General features: G+C 46.2%; 1 protein-coding gene across 1 annotated transcript in view; it reads left to right on the top strand.

Moving 5' to 3' along the window:
- The first annotated feature begins 414 nt into the window (after positions 1-414).
- Positions 415-17,490, top strand: part of LOC126234371 (uncharacterized) — a 74,747-nt gene continuing 57,671 nt past the window's right edge. The window contains exon 1 of the mRNA XM_049943059.1: positions 415-543. Within this exon, the coding sequence (XP_049799016.1) occupies positions 461-543 (83 nt within the window). The 5' untranslated portion in view covers positions 415-460. The remainder of the gene's footprint in view (positions 544-17,490) is intronic.

Genomic DNA, 17,490 nt, shown 5'->3' with positions numbered 1-17,490 from the left:
CTGTGTAACACTTCAACTATGGAAAACTGTCACTCCTGCAATGATATTCTATGTTGTTGCAACAACCCCAAACATTTTTACACTATTCTAATGAAACTATAGGCCTACCTGCGAGTATGGCAGCATTATCGGAAGAGTTTCGTTTACGCAGTCCGCAAGGGCTATCAACATATGACAAGTGTACCTTTGCTGGTGTTTTCCTTGCGTTGGCTGCTTCGGCGCAGCGTGAAGGCATTGGAGGTGTGTCAGGCATTAGAGCTAATCACGAAGCGCATCTGCTGAGACAACAGAAGAAGAGTCTGCCAGTGTTTTCCGATTGGCCGCCCTCCTATGTTGACACACAGTATGTACGGTGCGTTACGTTAAGCGCGCTCTACAGCTGACAACAGCATAGTGTCCCAGCTCCGTCGACGGATTCACTCGACAGCTAGAGATCTGGCATTGTCTGTCAGCTCCCACTATGTCTCAGCCGACCGACGCTACCGCCCCTGAGTTCGACTTGTTGAGCTGCTTGCCTCTGGACATCGCCATTAACATCCTGAGGTCAGTACTCATTCGAAATCATAGCTAGACGCAAGAATGTTAATCTGTTAATTATCGAAATTAACTTTTCGAATAAGGGATTAACTTTCAATCTTAAAACGTCAACGGACTCTTAAACTTTCGCTAACCTCGAGCCCGTTTGCCGTTAGTTAGGTACCTACTATTTATGACAAATGACGCCGCGCCGCTCGCGAAAATCATGTTCTGCCAAGGCGCACGCGACTGACGTAAACAATCGAGTGGGAGCGGAAATAGCTACGTTTTGACTGTTTATTGTTGTTTAGAGTGTCTTTTATTGGCTTGACTGTGCAAAGTAAATCATGAAATTTGACTCTAGGTCCACAACTGATGAAAATCTGTTCCCGCCTTTAAATGATTACTTAAATTTCGTATGCAGATCAGGAGAACAAATACTTTCACATTGTAAAATATGCTTGCATAGCAGTTAAATTACGGTTCACACTTCGAGCCTAACTGTATGAAAACGACACATACGGAGAGCGTATGAATCACGGTATGTATAGTTTGAAGAAACAGTGAAGGGACGGTCCCGTCGAGGAATTCCAAAAAGTAAAATCAGTCTTGAGCATTCAGGTATCGACAACGTAGCAGGTAGCAGTAAGCGGTTAAAAGAAAATCAGAAGCATTGGAGAGTCCATTGGCATTGCAGCATTGGGAGCGGTTTCTCTATCTGGTTTGGACCAAGGCTTAGTAATCTTTGTTGCAAACATGGTACCTTTACGTGTCGTCGAATTGAAGTAGTCTGAGAAGCTGGTAAAGACTTTAAGCTCCAGCAAATGTTCAATTTAGAGAAGAGCATTGCTCAGACGCCTCGTTGACGGGAGTATTGGATTAAAGGAATATCTTACAAAGGGAAATTCGCACCGAGAATCAGACGCTACCGCATTCTCCTGTATTTTAATCCTCCCGTGATTAAACGTTCATTACTAAATAACTGCCTGTATATTTCAACTAGTTCTTAAACTTGTTTTAGAGTACACAATTTAGTATCATTGTTTAAATTGCAATCTCTGCTCTCTGTCCAACCATGGCTGGTGAATAACACACAACTAGTAAGTTATGGTAATTATGAAATTAACGGATTAAATGATAAAACTGTTTAAGTATCTTCGATGCCCTACCTAAACTCCCCGTAGCAAAACAATTTTATTCAAGCAACTAAATGCATTTGATTCATTCGCTCATTTCACTACATCCACAAGGTAAAGTTTCCGATTAACTTTAACTTCCAATAAATATCCTGTAAAGTAACGCTTTAACGTTTAATGAAGTTCACTATTTTGGCAACTGTTTAACGATTAATGAAGTGAACTAACTGATTAACGTCTCCCAGGAAACCATACTTATTCTAACAAGTAGGGCTGTTGGTTTTGTAAGGCTAGTGCATTAATCCATTGTTAGTTTTTGGAGCCACACATGAAAACGCCTTGAAATACTGTCTTGTAGTAGGACCCACGGAGGTTATTGGAAGGGAAAACCGTCGATAATCAGAAATGAATAGCAAAGAAATCCTTACTTCAGAATGGATTGGCGAAGATGTTCCACTACAGATGCACCCGAATACGCTCGTATGGCAAACAGCTGGAGGCGTCATAGTGACGATTTTTTTCGCCCTGGCTCCGTTCTGCGTATCAAATGGGTTTATTGAAGTTCACGATGCGGATCTAGTGAGTGGTGCGAGCCATTCGTGTATTCTTTCCAGTACGTTTCTTGTAACGTAGCTGGCATGTTTGTGTATTTCAGTTTTAGTATCGTTAGTTTAACAAAATGTTTAATTAGTGAGAGAGGTAGCTTAGTCTTGTAAATAGTACTTACTTGGGTCCAGTGGAGGTGGCGAGTGTATTGAAGACTGCGCTTTTTAATGGCTTGAAAGAGGTGTTAAGCTTTATAGTTATTTTGTTTTATTCGTCGCTTTAAGGATTTCATAAATTCAATTTATTTAGTGATTTTTTTAAGAGTCATAAAGTTTCTCGTCTGTCTGGGAGTTTTTCATGTTCCATGGATCATTTGCACGATAAATAGTAATGTCTTGTAAAAAGTCATTCTACATTCATTCGTAAATATGGCTACATGCTGAACACTTACAAGTTTATTTTTAAAATATACAGATGTGACTGATTTCTACCAACCACTTTTTACAATTCACAATAATAAATTCTTCTACAGAGTAGGAGATGTCAAAAACTTTTTCAGTTTGTTTTCAAATTTTACTCTGAAGTATGTGAACCATTTTATATCACTGGGTAAGTTATCAAAAATTTTAGTTGCAGCATTGTGCAATGCCTTTTTGTGCTAAAGACAACATTAACGTTCAGTAATGAATATCATTCGTACTGTGGGTCTCGTTGTAGGTTCATTTTAGAAGAGCCACGGGGATTGTCAGTTAACTTCGGAGGTAGACTCAAGAGGTGTTGTGCATTACAGTGTGGTTTACTATTAAAATTCTGTGAGCTTACGTTCTTAGAAGAGACAACTAAAATGCCACTGTCGCCTACGCATATCTCGGGAAAAGACCGTGAAGACAAGATAGTTGTAGGCACTGAAAGCTGCCAGAGATAAGCTCAGCGGAAATTTTTGCGAAGAACCTTACGGTGTTCCGAAAGGATAGGCTAAACACGGTTGGCAGTGGCGTGTTTGTTGCTGTTAGTAGTTTTACCGAGCTAGGTGCCGCAGTGGTTAGCACACTGGAGTCGCATGCGGGAGGACGACGGTTCAAACCCGCGTCCGGCCATCCTGATTTAAGTTTTCCGTGATTTCCCTAAGTCACTTCAGGCAAATGCCGAGATGGTTCCTTTGAAAGGGCACGGCCGACTTCCTTCCCCATTCTTTCCTAATCCGATGAGACCGATGACCTGGCGGTTTGGCCCACTCCCCCAAATTAACCAACCAAGTAGTTTCTCTTGTCGCGAAATTGAAGTAGATGATTCCTGTGAGTTAGTATGAGCAGGGGTCATTGTTGGCAACCAGAATAAAATAATAATTGGAGCCTTTTACCGACCTCCCAATTCAGATGATACAATTGCTGAAAGGTTTAAAGAAAACTTCAGTTTGATTTCAAACACGTACCCTACTCATACAATTATAGCTGGTGCCGAAATTAATTTATCCTTGATATGTTGGCGAAAATACGTGTTTAATTCCGGCGTTACACATAAATCATCCAGAATTGTGCTAATCGCATTCTCTGAAAATTATTTCTAGCGGTTGTGAAAACACACTTGACCCCTTAGCAACAAATAATCGTGAGTTAATAACAAGCATCAACACGGATACAGGGATTAGTCATCAAAGGCAGTCGTTGGGAGATTGAATACTGAATCATCCAAAAATAAACGAAAAATTTATCTATTCAAATAGCAGATAAAAATTCACTTGACGCCTTCCTGAGAGACAAGCTCCACTCCTTCCAAATTGACAATATAAGTATAGATCAGATGCCGCTTGAATTCAAAGAAATAGTATCGGCAGCAGTTGAGAGATTTATACTAAATAAACAAACGACGGAGCTGGTCCTCGGTGCATAAAACGGGTCAGAACACTGCAGAAACAATGAAACAAACACGCCAAATTTAAACAGACGCAAAATCCCCAAGATGAGCTGTCTTTTACAAAAGCTCGAAATTAAGCGCGGACTTGAATGCAAGATGCTTATAATAGTTTCCACAACGAAACTTTGTCTCGAAACATGGCAGATAATACAGAGAGATTCTGGTCGTATTTGAAGTATGCTAGCGACAAGACACAATCAATGCCTTCTCTGCGCGATAGCAATGGTGAAACCATACAGGGTGGTCCATTGATAGTGACCGGGCCAAATGTCTCACGAAATAAGCATCAAACGAAAAAACTACAAAGAACGAAACTCGTCTAGCTTGAAGGGGGAAACTAGATGGCGCTATGGTTGGCCCACTAGGCTATAGGTCAAACGGATATCAACTGCGTTTTTTAAAATAGGAACCCCATTTTTTATTACATATTCGTGTAGTACGTAAAGAAATATGAATGTTTTAGTTGGACACTTTTTTCGCTTTGTGGTAGATGGCCTTGTAATAGTCGCAAACGTATAAGTACGTAGTATCACCTAACATTCCGCCAGTGCGGACGGTATTTGCTTCGTGATACATTACCCCTGTTAAAATGGACCGTTTACCAACTGTGGAAAAGGTCGATATCGTGTTGATGTATGGCTATTGTGATCAAAATACCCAACGGGCGTGTGCTGTGTATGCTGCTAGGTATCCTGGACGACGACATCAAAGTGTCCGGACCGTTCGCCGGATAGTTACGTTATTTAAGGAAACAGGAAGTGTTCAGCCACAGGTGAAACGTCAACCACGACCTGCAACAAATGATGCCCAAGCAGGTGTTTTAGCTGCTGTCGCGGCTGATCCGCACATCAGTAGCAGACAAATTGCGCGAGAATCGGGAATCTCAAAAACGTCGGTGTTGAGAATGCTACATCAACATGGATTGCACCAGGAATTGCATGGCGACGACTTTGAACGTCGTGTACAGTTCTGCCACTGGGCACGAGAAATTATAGGGACGATGACGGATTTTTTGCACGCGTTCTATTTAGCGACGAAGCGTCATTTACCAACAGCGGTAACGTAAACCGGCATAATATGCACTATTGGGCAACGGAAAATCCACGATGGCTGCAACAAGTAGAACATCAGCGACCTTGGCGGGTTAATGTATGGTACGGCATTATGGGAGGAAGGATAATTGGCCCCCATTTTATCGATGGCAATCTAAGTGGTGCAATGTATGCTAATTTCCTACGTAATGTTCTACCGATGTTACAAAAAGATGTTTCACTGCATGACAGAATGGCGATGCACTTCCAACATGATGGATGTCCGGCACATAGCTCGCGTGCGGTTGAAGCGGTATTGAACAGCATATTTCATGACAGGTGGATTGGTCGTCGAAGCACCTTACCATGGTCCGCACGTTCACCGGATCTGACGTCCTCGGACTTCTTTCTGTGGGGAAAGTTAAAGGATATTTGCTATCGTGATCCACCGACAACGCCTGACAACATGCGTCAGCGCATTGTCAATGCATATGCGAACATTACGGAAGGCGAACTACTCACCGTTGAAAGGAATAGCGCTACACGTATTGCCAAATGCATTGTGGTTGACGGACATCATTTTGAGCATTTATTGCATTAGTGTGGTATTTATAGGTAATCACGCTGTAACTGCATGCCTTCTCAGAAACGATAAGTTCAGAGAGGTAAATGTATCACAATGGAATAACCGAAATAAAATGTTCAAACGTACCTACTTTCTGTATTTTAATTTACAAAAACGTACCTGTTACCAACTGTTCTTCTAAAATTGTGAGCTATGTGTTCGTGAATATAGCAGCGCCATCTATCACAGAGAGAAAAAAGTGGTCCAACTAAAACATTCATATTTCTCTACGTACTACACGAATATGTAATAAAAAATGGGGTTTCCTATTGAAAAAAAGCGCAGTTGATATCCGTTTGACCTATGGCAGCGCCATCTGGCGGGCCAACCATAGCGCCATCTGGTTTCCCACTTCAAGCTAGCAAAGTTTCGTTCTATGTAGGTTTTTCGTTTGACGCTTATTTCGTGAGATATTTGGCCTGGTCACGATCATCAATGGACCACCCTGTATAAGGCAGTGCTGCTAGAACAGAGTTGCTAAACACAGCCTTCCGACCCCCCCCCCCCCCCCCCGGGGTGCACAACTCTTTTGTGGATACGTGCGTAGCGAGCACAGGACCCCGAGCTAATGTGGCCCTCCTTCCTTTCCGGGCTGCATACCTTCCCTTTCTGCAGCCTTCCCCATCCCCCATCTTCGCCCCCCCCACCTCCGCCTCTTTCCTTCCCTTTCTCCCCCTCTGGGAGTATGGTTTGTGCCTATGTCAGGAGACGGACGCTCGAAAATATAACACATTCTTTGCTTTCTCTGCTTGCAAGTCTTCGTCCTTCCTTTGTCCTCTTTTCCTTACCTCTTCTCTTTGCCCTTTTCTCCGCTGCGGCGTTTGAGACCTCTCTTCTTTCCTTTCCCTTTGTTTTTCCCTTTCTCTTTTTTCCTCCCCGTGCGTGTCTGAAGGCCGACGCACGCATTTCCATGCGTAGCCGGTGATGGGGTAAAGCGTAATTCCCCACCCTGGGTAGACAGGTAGGACACGTACGTACCCCCTGGTAACGGCCAGGCCCAGGGAGGGGTGATTACCCGAGCTGATACCTTCCGAAAGTGCCGATTGGTCCCTCCGTCCGTTTGTCGGGAGGTGTGACCTAAGGTGTGAACAATCACCTAAGGCGGGAGTTCCTTCAGAGAGGGCCCCCACAAGGAAGGAGCGCGCCATCGGAGACGCCGGTGATCATGGGGGATACTTTAGCAAAGGTTTCCTCATCTTTTACTATGTCTGCTCACAAGCGTAAGTTCAATGAGTCTCTGCCACAGACAGTCCTTCCATCGTTGCCACAGTTCCTTGTTGTTCCTCGGTCTGACGAAGGTCACGACTTCTCCACGGTCAACCCTTTCATTATTCAGAAAGGTGTCGACGCAATTGCAGGTCCTGTAAAGTCTTGTTCCCGATTACGGAATGGCACCTTGGTGTTAGAAAGTCAGTGCCCTCCAGGCACAAAAATTACTGCGTACTTCACTGCTACACACCTTCCCTGTCTGGGTAGAATTGCACCGCACCTTAAATTCCTCACATGGGGTCGTTTATACATGCTCCCTCATTGGATTGTCCGACAAAGAAATTCAGCACTACCTGTCTCACCAGGGCATAACGGCTGTTCATAGAGTTATGAAAAGGGTTGACATGAACATCATTCCAACGCGTACTGTCTTCTTGACATTTGACAAAGTTCAACTCCCATCGAACATAAAAGTGGGCTATGAGAATTTTCGTTCGCCCTTACATCCCAAACCCTACGCGTTGCTATCGGTGTCAGCAGTTCAATCACACCAGCCAGTCCTGTTACAATCTGGCCAAATGTGTTACGTGTGGGAAGGGTGCCCACGAGGGTGCTTGTCCACCTCCATCCCCTTGTTGCATCAACTGTATGGGTGACTACCCTGCTTCCTCTAGAGATTGCCCCACTTTTAAAGACGAAAAGCTCATTCAGGAAATCGGTGAATGAAAAGGCGTCGACCTTTGCTGCTCGAAAATGATTCGCCAGTCGAAAGCCCACTGTGCCTCAGACAGGAAAATACAGCACTGTCCTTGCCTCTCATCGGCCAACAAAGGGGGCGGCCACGCAGACTTGTGATCTCACCTTTAGTGCCACGGTCGTCAGATCGGCCAGCGCAAAGATCGCCTGTTCGACCTCACCACTTTCGCCTGCTCAATCTATGGCTCACCCTTCATTGGGTTCTGCTAAATCTCAAACCCAAAAGTCAGACACCAAGACCTCCAAAAAAGACCATACTAGTGAAGACTTTTTATGTACCCCAACTTCACAACCATCGGTTCCTCCTTCATATGAACAACCTGTTTCCAAGAAGGCTAATAAGAAACCCAGTTCATCTCCTTCTCTGCCAAGGCGTGTCTCATCTACAGCGCCACCTGGCGGAAATCGCCCTCGGCTGTCTTCTGTGTTGCTGGCGGCCGATCGACTGGCCGATCGCTGGTGGCAGGAGCTGCTCCTGAACAACCTATGGATCAGGATCTTCTGCCTTCAGCTGAATGCCACTCCATGCTGTCGGTCGCAAGCTCTGAGCAGTCTTTGAGTTGACGGCAACCTTGATCACATTCCTCCATTTTCTGTCCACCCTATGTCCATTGTCCACTGGAATATCCACGGCATTCGAGCCAATCGGGATGAATTGTCGATCCTCTTACGATCCTACTCGCTAGTCATCTTCTGTCTTCAGGAAACAAAGCTGTGTCCCCATGACCGCATTTGTTCTCCCCCTTTTCAGTCCATCCAATTTGATCTTCCCTCTGTTGAAGGCACTCCAGCCCATGGAAGACTCATGATTCTTTTCCATGATACTCTCCATTATCACCCAATCCCCTTAAACACTTCCTTCCAAGCTGTCGCTGTCCATTTGTTCCTTTCTGGATATACCTTTTCTCTTTGTACTGTATACATTCCATCGTCCACACCAATGGCACGAGCTGATCTCCAACTTCTTGGTCAGCTTCCACCCCCCTATTTGCTGGTTGGGGACTTCAATGCCCACCACCCACTTTGGGGATCTCTACATCCTTGTCCGCGTGGCTCACTATTGATAGATGTCTTCCACCAAGTGGATCTTGTTTGCCTCAACACTGGGGACCCTGCATTTTTGTCTGCCTCCACGACAAATTTCTCTCATTTGGACCTTTCGGTCGGTACTGGTTCGCCCTTGATACACACTCTAGTGACCACTTTCCATGTGTCCTTAGACGGCAGCCTCAACTGCCATATATGCGCCCGTGACGCTGGAAGTTTCCCCCAGCCGATTGGACACTTTTTTCGTCTCTAGCGACATTCGATGACCGTCACTTCCCTAGCGTCGACGATGAGGTCACACATATTAGACGTTATTCTTACAGCTGTGGAACGTTCAATACCACGCACCTCCGAATTGCCCCGGCGCCCCCCCCCCCCCCCCCCCCCCAGTTCCCCTTGGTGGAACGAGGCATGCCGTGACGCAATACGTGAGTGGCGACGTGCTCTTCGCGTTTTCCGCCACCATCCTACTTTGGCCAACTGTATCCGCTATAAGCAGTTCCGTGCGCGATGCCGTCGCGTCATCCGCGATAGCAAGAAGGCAAGCTGGAAATTCTTTATAAGCTCATTTAACACCTTCACTCCCTCCTTGGAAGTTTGGAGTCAGCTTCGACGGTTATCAGGCGCGCCTAGTTTCTCCCCGGTCTATGGGCTCACTGTCGCACATGATACATTAGTGGACCCCGTCGCAATTTCTAACTCATTGGGTCAGCACTTTGCTGGGATTTCGAACTCTTCAAATTACCCGCCAGCGTTTCTCCCGAAGAAACATGCAGCGGAAGTGCGACATCTTGCTTTCTCCTCTGAAAATCGCGAAAGCTACCATACTGTTTTCTCCATGTGGGAACTCCAACATGCACTCTTCTCCTCGCTCCTCCGCCCCAGTACCGGATGGTATCCACATCCAAATGTTGCTGCATTTATCACCCCATAGTTTGCATTACCTCCTTCGCCTTTATAATCGAATTTTGGACCGACAGTATTTTTCCCAGACGATGGCGGGAAGCTATCGTCGTTCCTGTTCCGAAACCTGGAAAGGACAAACATCTCCCCTCTAGCTATCGCCCCATTTCTCTCACGAGTAGTGTATGTAAGGTTTTGGAGCGTATGGTGAATTGCCGTTTAGCTTGGAGGCTGGAGTCCCGCAGTCTTTTAACACCTGCCCATTGCGGATTCCGAAATCATCGTTCTGCAGTTGACCATCTTGTTGCTCTCTCCACTTATATCATGAACAATTTTCTCCGGAAACGCCAAACGGTAGCAATATTTTTTGATCTGGAGAGAGCATACGATACCTGTTGGAGGACATGCATCCTCCACACACTGTTCTCTTGGGGCTTTCGAGGTCGGCTGCCCCTTTTTCTTCGCGAATTCATGGCAGAGCGCACATTTAGAGTGTGGGTGAACACTACTCTCTCCCGTACTTTCTCCCAAGAAAACGGGGTACCCCAGGGCTCCGTGCTAAGTGTTGTACTGTTTGCCATTGCCATAAATCCAATTATGGATTGTCTCCTTCCTGATGTCTCGGGCTCCCTCTTTGTGGACGATTTTGCGATCTACTACAGCTCTCAACGGACCAGCCTTCTTGAACGACGTCTTAAAGGATGCCTCGATCGCCTCCACTCTTGGAACATCGAAACCGGCTTCCGTTTTTCTTCCAGTAAGACCGTTTGTGTTAATTTTTGGCGATGTAAGGAGTTTCTTCCACCCTCCTTACATCTAGGACCTGTCAACCTTCCGTTTTCGGACGTCGCTAAATTCTTGGGTCTTATGTTTGACAGAAAACTGTGCTGGTCCTCCCACGTTTCCTATCTTTCGGCTCGCTGTCTGCGATCCCTCAATACCCTCCGTGTCCTGAATGGTACCTCCTGGGGAGCGGACAGTGGTCCTTCTCCGCCTCTATCGCGCCTTAGTGCGCTCGAAATTGGACTATAGAAGCATAGTCTACTCCTCTGCTCGTCCGTCTATTCTTCGGCGTCTCTACTCTATCCACCACCGTGGATTACGTTCAGTGTCTGGAGCTTTTTACACCAGTCCTGTGGAAACCTTTATGCTGAGACTGCTGAACCTCCGCTGCCCAATGGGCGCGCAGTCCTTCTGAGTCGTTATGCTAGCCATCTGTCTTCCATGCCTGCTAATCCAGCCCATAACATTTTTTTCGACGCCTCTTTGGATTTAGGGTATGCAGGCCGCCCTTCCTGCCTACTACCACTGGGAGTCCGCTTCCTTCAACTGCTCCATTCTCTTTCCTTCCGCTTTCCTAAAACCTTCTTGACAACTTGGGGTACAGCACCGCCTTGGCTCCGTCCCCGGATCTGCCTGCTCTGTGACCTTTGTCAATTTCCCAAGGATGGTACCCCTTCACTTGTTTATCGTCGGGCATTTGCTGCTCTATGTGCACAAATGAAGGAAGCCACATTTATTTACACTGATGGCTCGAAAAAATCGTTAGGTGTAGAGAGTGCCTATTTTGTTGGCGACACCCCAAATCGATTTCGGCTTCCTGACCAGTGTTCAGTTTATACTGCGGAGCTTTACGCTGTTCTCCAGGCTGTCCACTACATCTGCCGCCATCAGTGGAAACAGTATGTTATCTGTTCAGACTCTCTCAGCTCTCTCCTCAGTCTCCAAGCTCTGTACCCTGTCCACCCTCTGGTCCACCGGATTCAGGACTGCCTGCGCTTGCTCCACCTGGGGAGTGTCGCGGTGGTGTTCCTCTGGCTCCTAGGACACGTTGGTATCTGTGGAAATGAGGCGGCCGATATAGCGGCCAAGGCTGCAGTCTCTCTTCTTCGGCCAGCTATTCAATCGATTCCCTTCGCCGATCTACGGAGCGTTTTATGTCGTCGTGTTACTCTTTTATGGCACTCACAATGGTCGACACTTCCCAATAATAAATTGCGGGACGTGAAAGCTCTTCCCTGTGCTTGGACCTCTTCCTCCCGAACGCGTCGTCGGGAGGAGGTAATTTTAACTAGACTCCAGATAGGGCACTGTCTTTTTAGCCATCGACATCTTTTAAGCGGCGATCCTCCCCCACTCTGTCCCCACTGCTCTCAGCTGTGGACGGTAAGACACCTTTTAATGAGTGCTCTTATTTTACTCCGTTACGAGCCCGTCACAACTGTCGCCTGATATATCGTCCATTTTAGCAGATGACACGCGCTCGGCCGATCGCGTTCTCGAGTTTATTAGTGCTAGTGAAATGACGTCAGTCATTTGAAGCTTCTTTTGGGGACAACCAACCTCTTTCTGTTGTTGATTTTTAAGCCTTACTTCTGCTTTTAGTTTCTCCAATTTTTTGAGTTTCGTTCCCATTGCTGCTGGTTTCCATTTTCGTTTCTTACTGTTTCCTAAGTCACGGACCGGGTGCTAATGACCATAGCAGTGTTGCGCCCTAAAACCAAACCAAAAAAAAGCACATGCTGTACGAGGTGCATTCAAGTTCTAAGGCCTCAGATTTTTTTTCCTAACTACTCACCCGAAATCGATGAAACTGGCATTACTTCTCGACGTAATCGCCCTGCAGACGTACACATTTTTCACAACGCTGACGCCATGATTCCATAGCAGCGGCGAAGGCTTCTTTAAGAGTCTGTTTTGGCCACTGGAAAATCGCTGAGGCAATAGCAGCAAGGCTGGTGAATGTGCGGCCACAGAGAGTGTCTTTCATTGTTGGAAAAAGCCAAGTCACTAGGAGCCAGGTCAGGTGAGTAGGGAGCATGAGGAATCACTTCAAAGTTATCACGAAGAAACTGTTGCGTAACGTTAGCTCGATGTGCGGGTGCGTTTTCTTGGTGAAACAGCACACGCGCAGCCCTTCCCGGACGTTTTTGTTGCAGTGCAGGAAGGAATTTGTTCTTCAAAACATTTTCGTAGGATGCACCTGTTACCGTAGTGCCCTTTGGAACGCAATGGGTAAGGATTACGCTCTCGCTGTCCCAGAACATGAACACCATCATTTTTCCAGCACTGGCGGTTACCCGAAATTTTTTTGGTGGCGGTGAATCTGTGTGCTTCCATTGAGCTGACTGGCGCTTTGTTTCTGGATTGAAAAATGGCATCCACGTCTCATCCATTGTCACAACCGACGAATAGAAAGTCCCATTCATGCTGTCGTTGCGCGTCAACATTGCTTGGCAACATGCCACACCGGCAGCCATGTGGTCATCCGTCAGCATTCGTGGCACCCACCTGGATGACACTTTTCGCATTTTCAGGTAGTCATGCAGGATTGTGTGTGCAGAACCCACAGAAATGCCAACTCTGGAGGCGATCTGTTCAGTTATTTGGCGATCCCCCAAAACAATTCTTTCCACTTTCTTGATCATGTCGTCAGACCAGCTTGTGCGAGCCCGAGGTTGTTTCGGTTTGTTGTCACACGATGTTCTGCCTTCATTAAACTATCGCACCCACGAACACACTTTAGACACATCCATAACTCCATCACCACATGTCTCCTTCAACTTTCGATGAATTTCAGTTGGTTTCACACCACGCAAATTCAGAAAACGAATGATTGCACGCTGTTCAAGTAAGGAAAACGTCGCCATTTTAAGTATTTAAAACAGTTCTCATTGTAGCCGCTGGCGGTAAAATTCCATCTGCCGTATGGTGCTGCCATCTCTGGGACGTATTTACAATGAACGCGGCCTCATTTTAAAACAATGCACATGTTTCTCTCTCTTTCCAGTCCGGAGAAAAAAAATCGGAGGCCTTAGTACTTGAATGCACCTCGTACTGTAGAGGTGGGGCGGAGAGCGCGTCTGATCTGCCATTCGGAGTACCCGTTTTTCCGGAATACAGTTTTGAGGTGTTCGAGCTCTTGGGGCAGACTCTCTGCGTCAGAGATGGTGCGCACACTGTGCACCAGTGTTTTTAGCACCCCATTCCTCTGCGCAGGGTGGTGGCAGCTATCCGCTTGCAAATACAGGTTGGTGTGCGTTTTCTTCCTGTATACCCCGTGGCTCAGGGTGCCATCCGCTCTTCTTTTGACCATGACGTCCAAGAATAGTAATCTTCCTTCTGCTTCGGTCTTCATACTGAATTTGATGTTGGGGATGTATGGAGTTCAGGTGTGTAAGGAAGTCGAGGAGCTTGTCCCTTCCATGGGGCCAGATCACGAGCGTGTCATCCACATAACGTAGAAAACAAGTAGGTTTCCATTTCGACGACGCCAAAGCTTCCTCCTCGAAGTACTCCATATAGAAATTCGCGACCACAGTAGAGAGTGGGCTCCCCTGTTTGTTCATAGTATTCTCCATTAAAGAGAGAATAAATGGAGGTCAAAGTGCTTGAAAAGGTCGGTCGTCTTCTCGTCAAATTTCTGTGCAATAAACTCAACTGGCTCTCGAAAAGGCACCCTGATGAATAATGAAACGTCATAACTCACAAAGATATCAGATTATTTCAGCTTGAAGTTGTCGAGACGTCTCATGAAATTCACAGAATTACGAACGTGATGAGGGAATTGACCCACATAAGGGCTTAGTAATTCTGCCAGGTGTTTGGCCAGCAAATATGTAGGTGTCCTAATGTTGCTGACAATTGGGCATAACGGCACCCCTTCTTCAGCAGGGCATGGGAACCAGCAGTGAGTCCAATTAAAATGACGCTCAACAAAGGAAACGAACGGGCGACTAGGGAGGTCGAGGCAATTACTCCGACGGCACCATAGACGCCGACGCCAGCGTCTCACCGTCCGCTGACGCGCGGGCGCTGACAACGGAGAGAATGCCTCGCGAGGGGAGGGGATTTAAGACGGCTGGCCGCCCCCAGGAGCTCAGTTCGTCTGTGCACCTGACGATGGCGACATGTCTGATTGCCGAAATTTTGTGCTCGTTGGACACTATGGACCAGCAGTACACCCGTGGACTGTTCGAGCAAGAAATACGTCGGGAAAAACTGAAGAATCATATTTGGTTTGTATTTTTTTTTACCTCAAAAAAGCATGACAATACTTGTAGGTATAACATCCTTCACCAACTTCATCAATGGGGACAATGTGGACGCCTGCCGCTTCTGATCCAATCCTTTTTTGAGGACTGGCGTTTTCGTTATAAAATTGGCGATGCAAAGGTGGCAGGGGTAAAATACAGGGAGCGAAAGGCTATTTACAATTTGTACAGAAAACAGATAGCAGTTATAAGAGTCGAGGGGCACGAAAGGGAAGCAGTGGTTGGGAAGGGAGTGAGACAGGGTTGTAGCCTATCCCTGATGTTATTCAATCCGTATATTGAGCAAGCAGTAAAGGAAACAAAAGAAAAATTCGGAGTAGGTATTAAAATACATGGAGAAGAAATAAAAACTTTGAGGTTCACCGATGACATTGTAATTCTGTAAGAGACAGCAAAGGACTTGGAAGAGCAGTTGAACGGAATGGACAGTGTCTTGAAAGGAGGGTATAAGATGAACATAAACAAAAGCAGAACGAGGATAATGGAATGTAGTCGAATTAAATTGGGTGATGCTGAGGGAATTAGATTAGGAAATGAGACACTTAAAGTAGTAAAGGAGTTTTGCTATTTGGGGAGCAAAATAACAGATGATGGTCGAAGTAGAGAGGATATAAAATGTAGACTGGCAATGGCAAGGAAAGCGTTTCTGAAGAAAAATTTAACATAGAGTATAGATTTAAATGTCAGGAAGTCGTTTCTGAAAGTATTTGTATGGAGTGTAGCCATGTATGGAAGTGAAACATGAATGATAATTAGTTTGGACAAGAAGAGAATAGAAGCTTTCGAAATGTGGTGCTACAGAAGAATGCTGAAGATTGATGGGTAGATCACATAACTAATTAGGAGGTATTGGATAGAATTGGGGAGAAGAGAAGTTTGTGGCCCAACTTGACCAGAAGAAGGGATCGGTTGGTAGGACATGTTCTGAGGCATCAAGGGATCACCAATTTAGTATTGGAGTGCAGCGTGGAGGGTAAAAATCGTAGAGGGAGACCAAGAGATGAATACACTAAGCAAATTCAGAAGGATGTAGGTTGCAGTAGGTACTGGGAGATGAAGAAGCTTGCACAGGATAGAGTAGCATGGAGAGGTGCATCAAACCAGTCTCAGGACTGAAGACCACAACACGAGTTACAGAAACATCCCCCAAACTGTCATGAGCGAATAACGCCCGTGACTGAGCAGAGGATACTGTCTTGATCAAGACTGATCCAGATCTCATTTTGGACAAGGCCTCCACCTCCCCAAACTTGTCCTCCAAATGCTAAACAAAAAACTGAGTCTTCTTTTCCGTGAAAGATTACCTATCGGCTCTCTAACATACAAGGTACTGGGGCGAATAAGAGCCACTGACATACTTAGCCTGACGTTCTTCCCATGGTGTGGCCACGGAGGGAAACGATTTGGAGTCATATTTCTGTGCGTTGAATTGAGCCTGTGAACGCTCACTGCTCGTGTTTGACCACCAGCAAGAGATGATGTACTGTGCTTTATGGTGTGTCATCCACTGTGATGCCACCCACTCCAACCAGGGGCCCTCTGTATGGGCGCCACCTAGCCACAGCAAAGGGCACGTGGCAGGATGGACGTTTCTGGGAGTCCAAATGCCTCAGGGTGATTGGCATCTGCCCCTTGGCGTACATGGGAGTTAACTGTCCAGGCATCAGCAGAGTGATCCCTATGTGGTCAGGGGGCTACAAACAACAGGGTACATGGCGGCTCCACCACAATGGACAGGCTACTGTGCTGGATATCAGGCGTAAAGGAGCTAAGAAGTCCGTTATGGTCTACAGTGCAGAAAGTGATACTGCACAATGGATGGAGGAAAACGCATAAAGGCCGAAACTTGTGTGACTCCTTTTAGTCGCCTTTTATGACAGGGAGGAATACCTCAGGCCTATCCTAACTCCCAGACCCACGGGGAGGAGGGGGGGAGGGGGGGGTGTGAGCTGCTTCAAATCACGTTGAGAATAGCTCACAAGCCGTAATCAACCATGCAATTAATTGGATATCATATCCATTACAATCGTCTAACGAAAACGTCATTTAATCGTAGTAGCTCAAAAAATACTATCAGGGAAAACAGCAGAACAACAGAGCATTCTCCTGCTGGGATCCATTTGTATAAATAATGCTATAACTGTGGTACGTCCTTAAAATAGACGAAAAGAGTTGTAAAAAAAAACTGGAGTAAAAATTTCTTGTACTGTGTGAAGCTTAAAATCACTTTGGGCCTCTGAAGATGCCAAGGCGGTAGTGCGTTCCATCCCTGTGTGTTTTTTGATGCTTGAGAGATACAGATCCTTGAGACAGTCTGTAGCACATATACCAAATGGCTTGGTCGTTTGGGACCGATTCCTGAACAGTCGTTCACAGGTGGGTTAGACCACTGAACTAAATGATAATGACTGCGGTGACAGATTTTCAGCGCCTGTCGAGCCAAAAGGATACCTCGTCGAATCCAGAGCGGTGGTTCACCAGTCTCTGCACACACTCTGAACTGAGCTGGTCCAAAAGGCTCCTGTCGATATGTGAATGACCTTATGGTGGACAGCATTTAAGATCCTGAGGTTGGAAAGACAGGCTGATCTGTAGACCACACTGCCATAATATAAGCGTGATCGACCAGATGCCCTATAAAACTGCAGGAGGCGATATCTGTCAGCTCCCCTTGTTTTTCCAGTAAGGCATTTCAAAATATTCCACGACTAAGTCCTTTGTCGCAGGTCTTTCAGGTGTGGGAGGCTAATTTC

Source organism: Schistocerca nitens, chromosome 2 (assembly GCF_023898315.1).
Source record: "Schistocerca nitens isolate TAMUIC-IGC-003100 chromosome 2, iqSchNite1.1, whole genome shotgun sequence".
Taxonomy (NCBI): domain Eukaryota; kingdom Metazoa; phylum Arthropoda; class Insecta; order Orthoptera; family Acrididae; genus Schistocerca; species Schistocerca nitens.
Note: the sequence above shows the minus strand (reverse complement) of the source record. Positions and strands in the feature narration are given on the sequence as shown.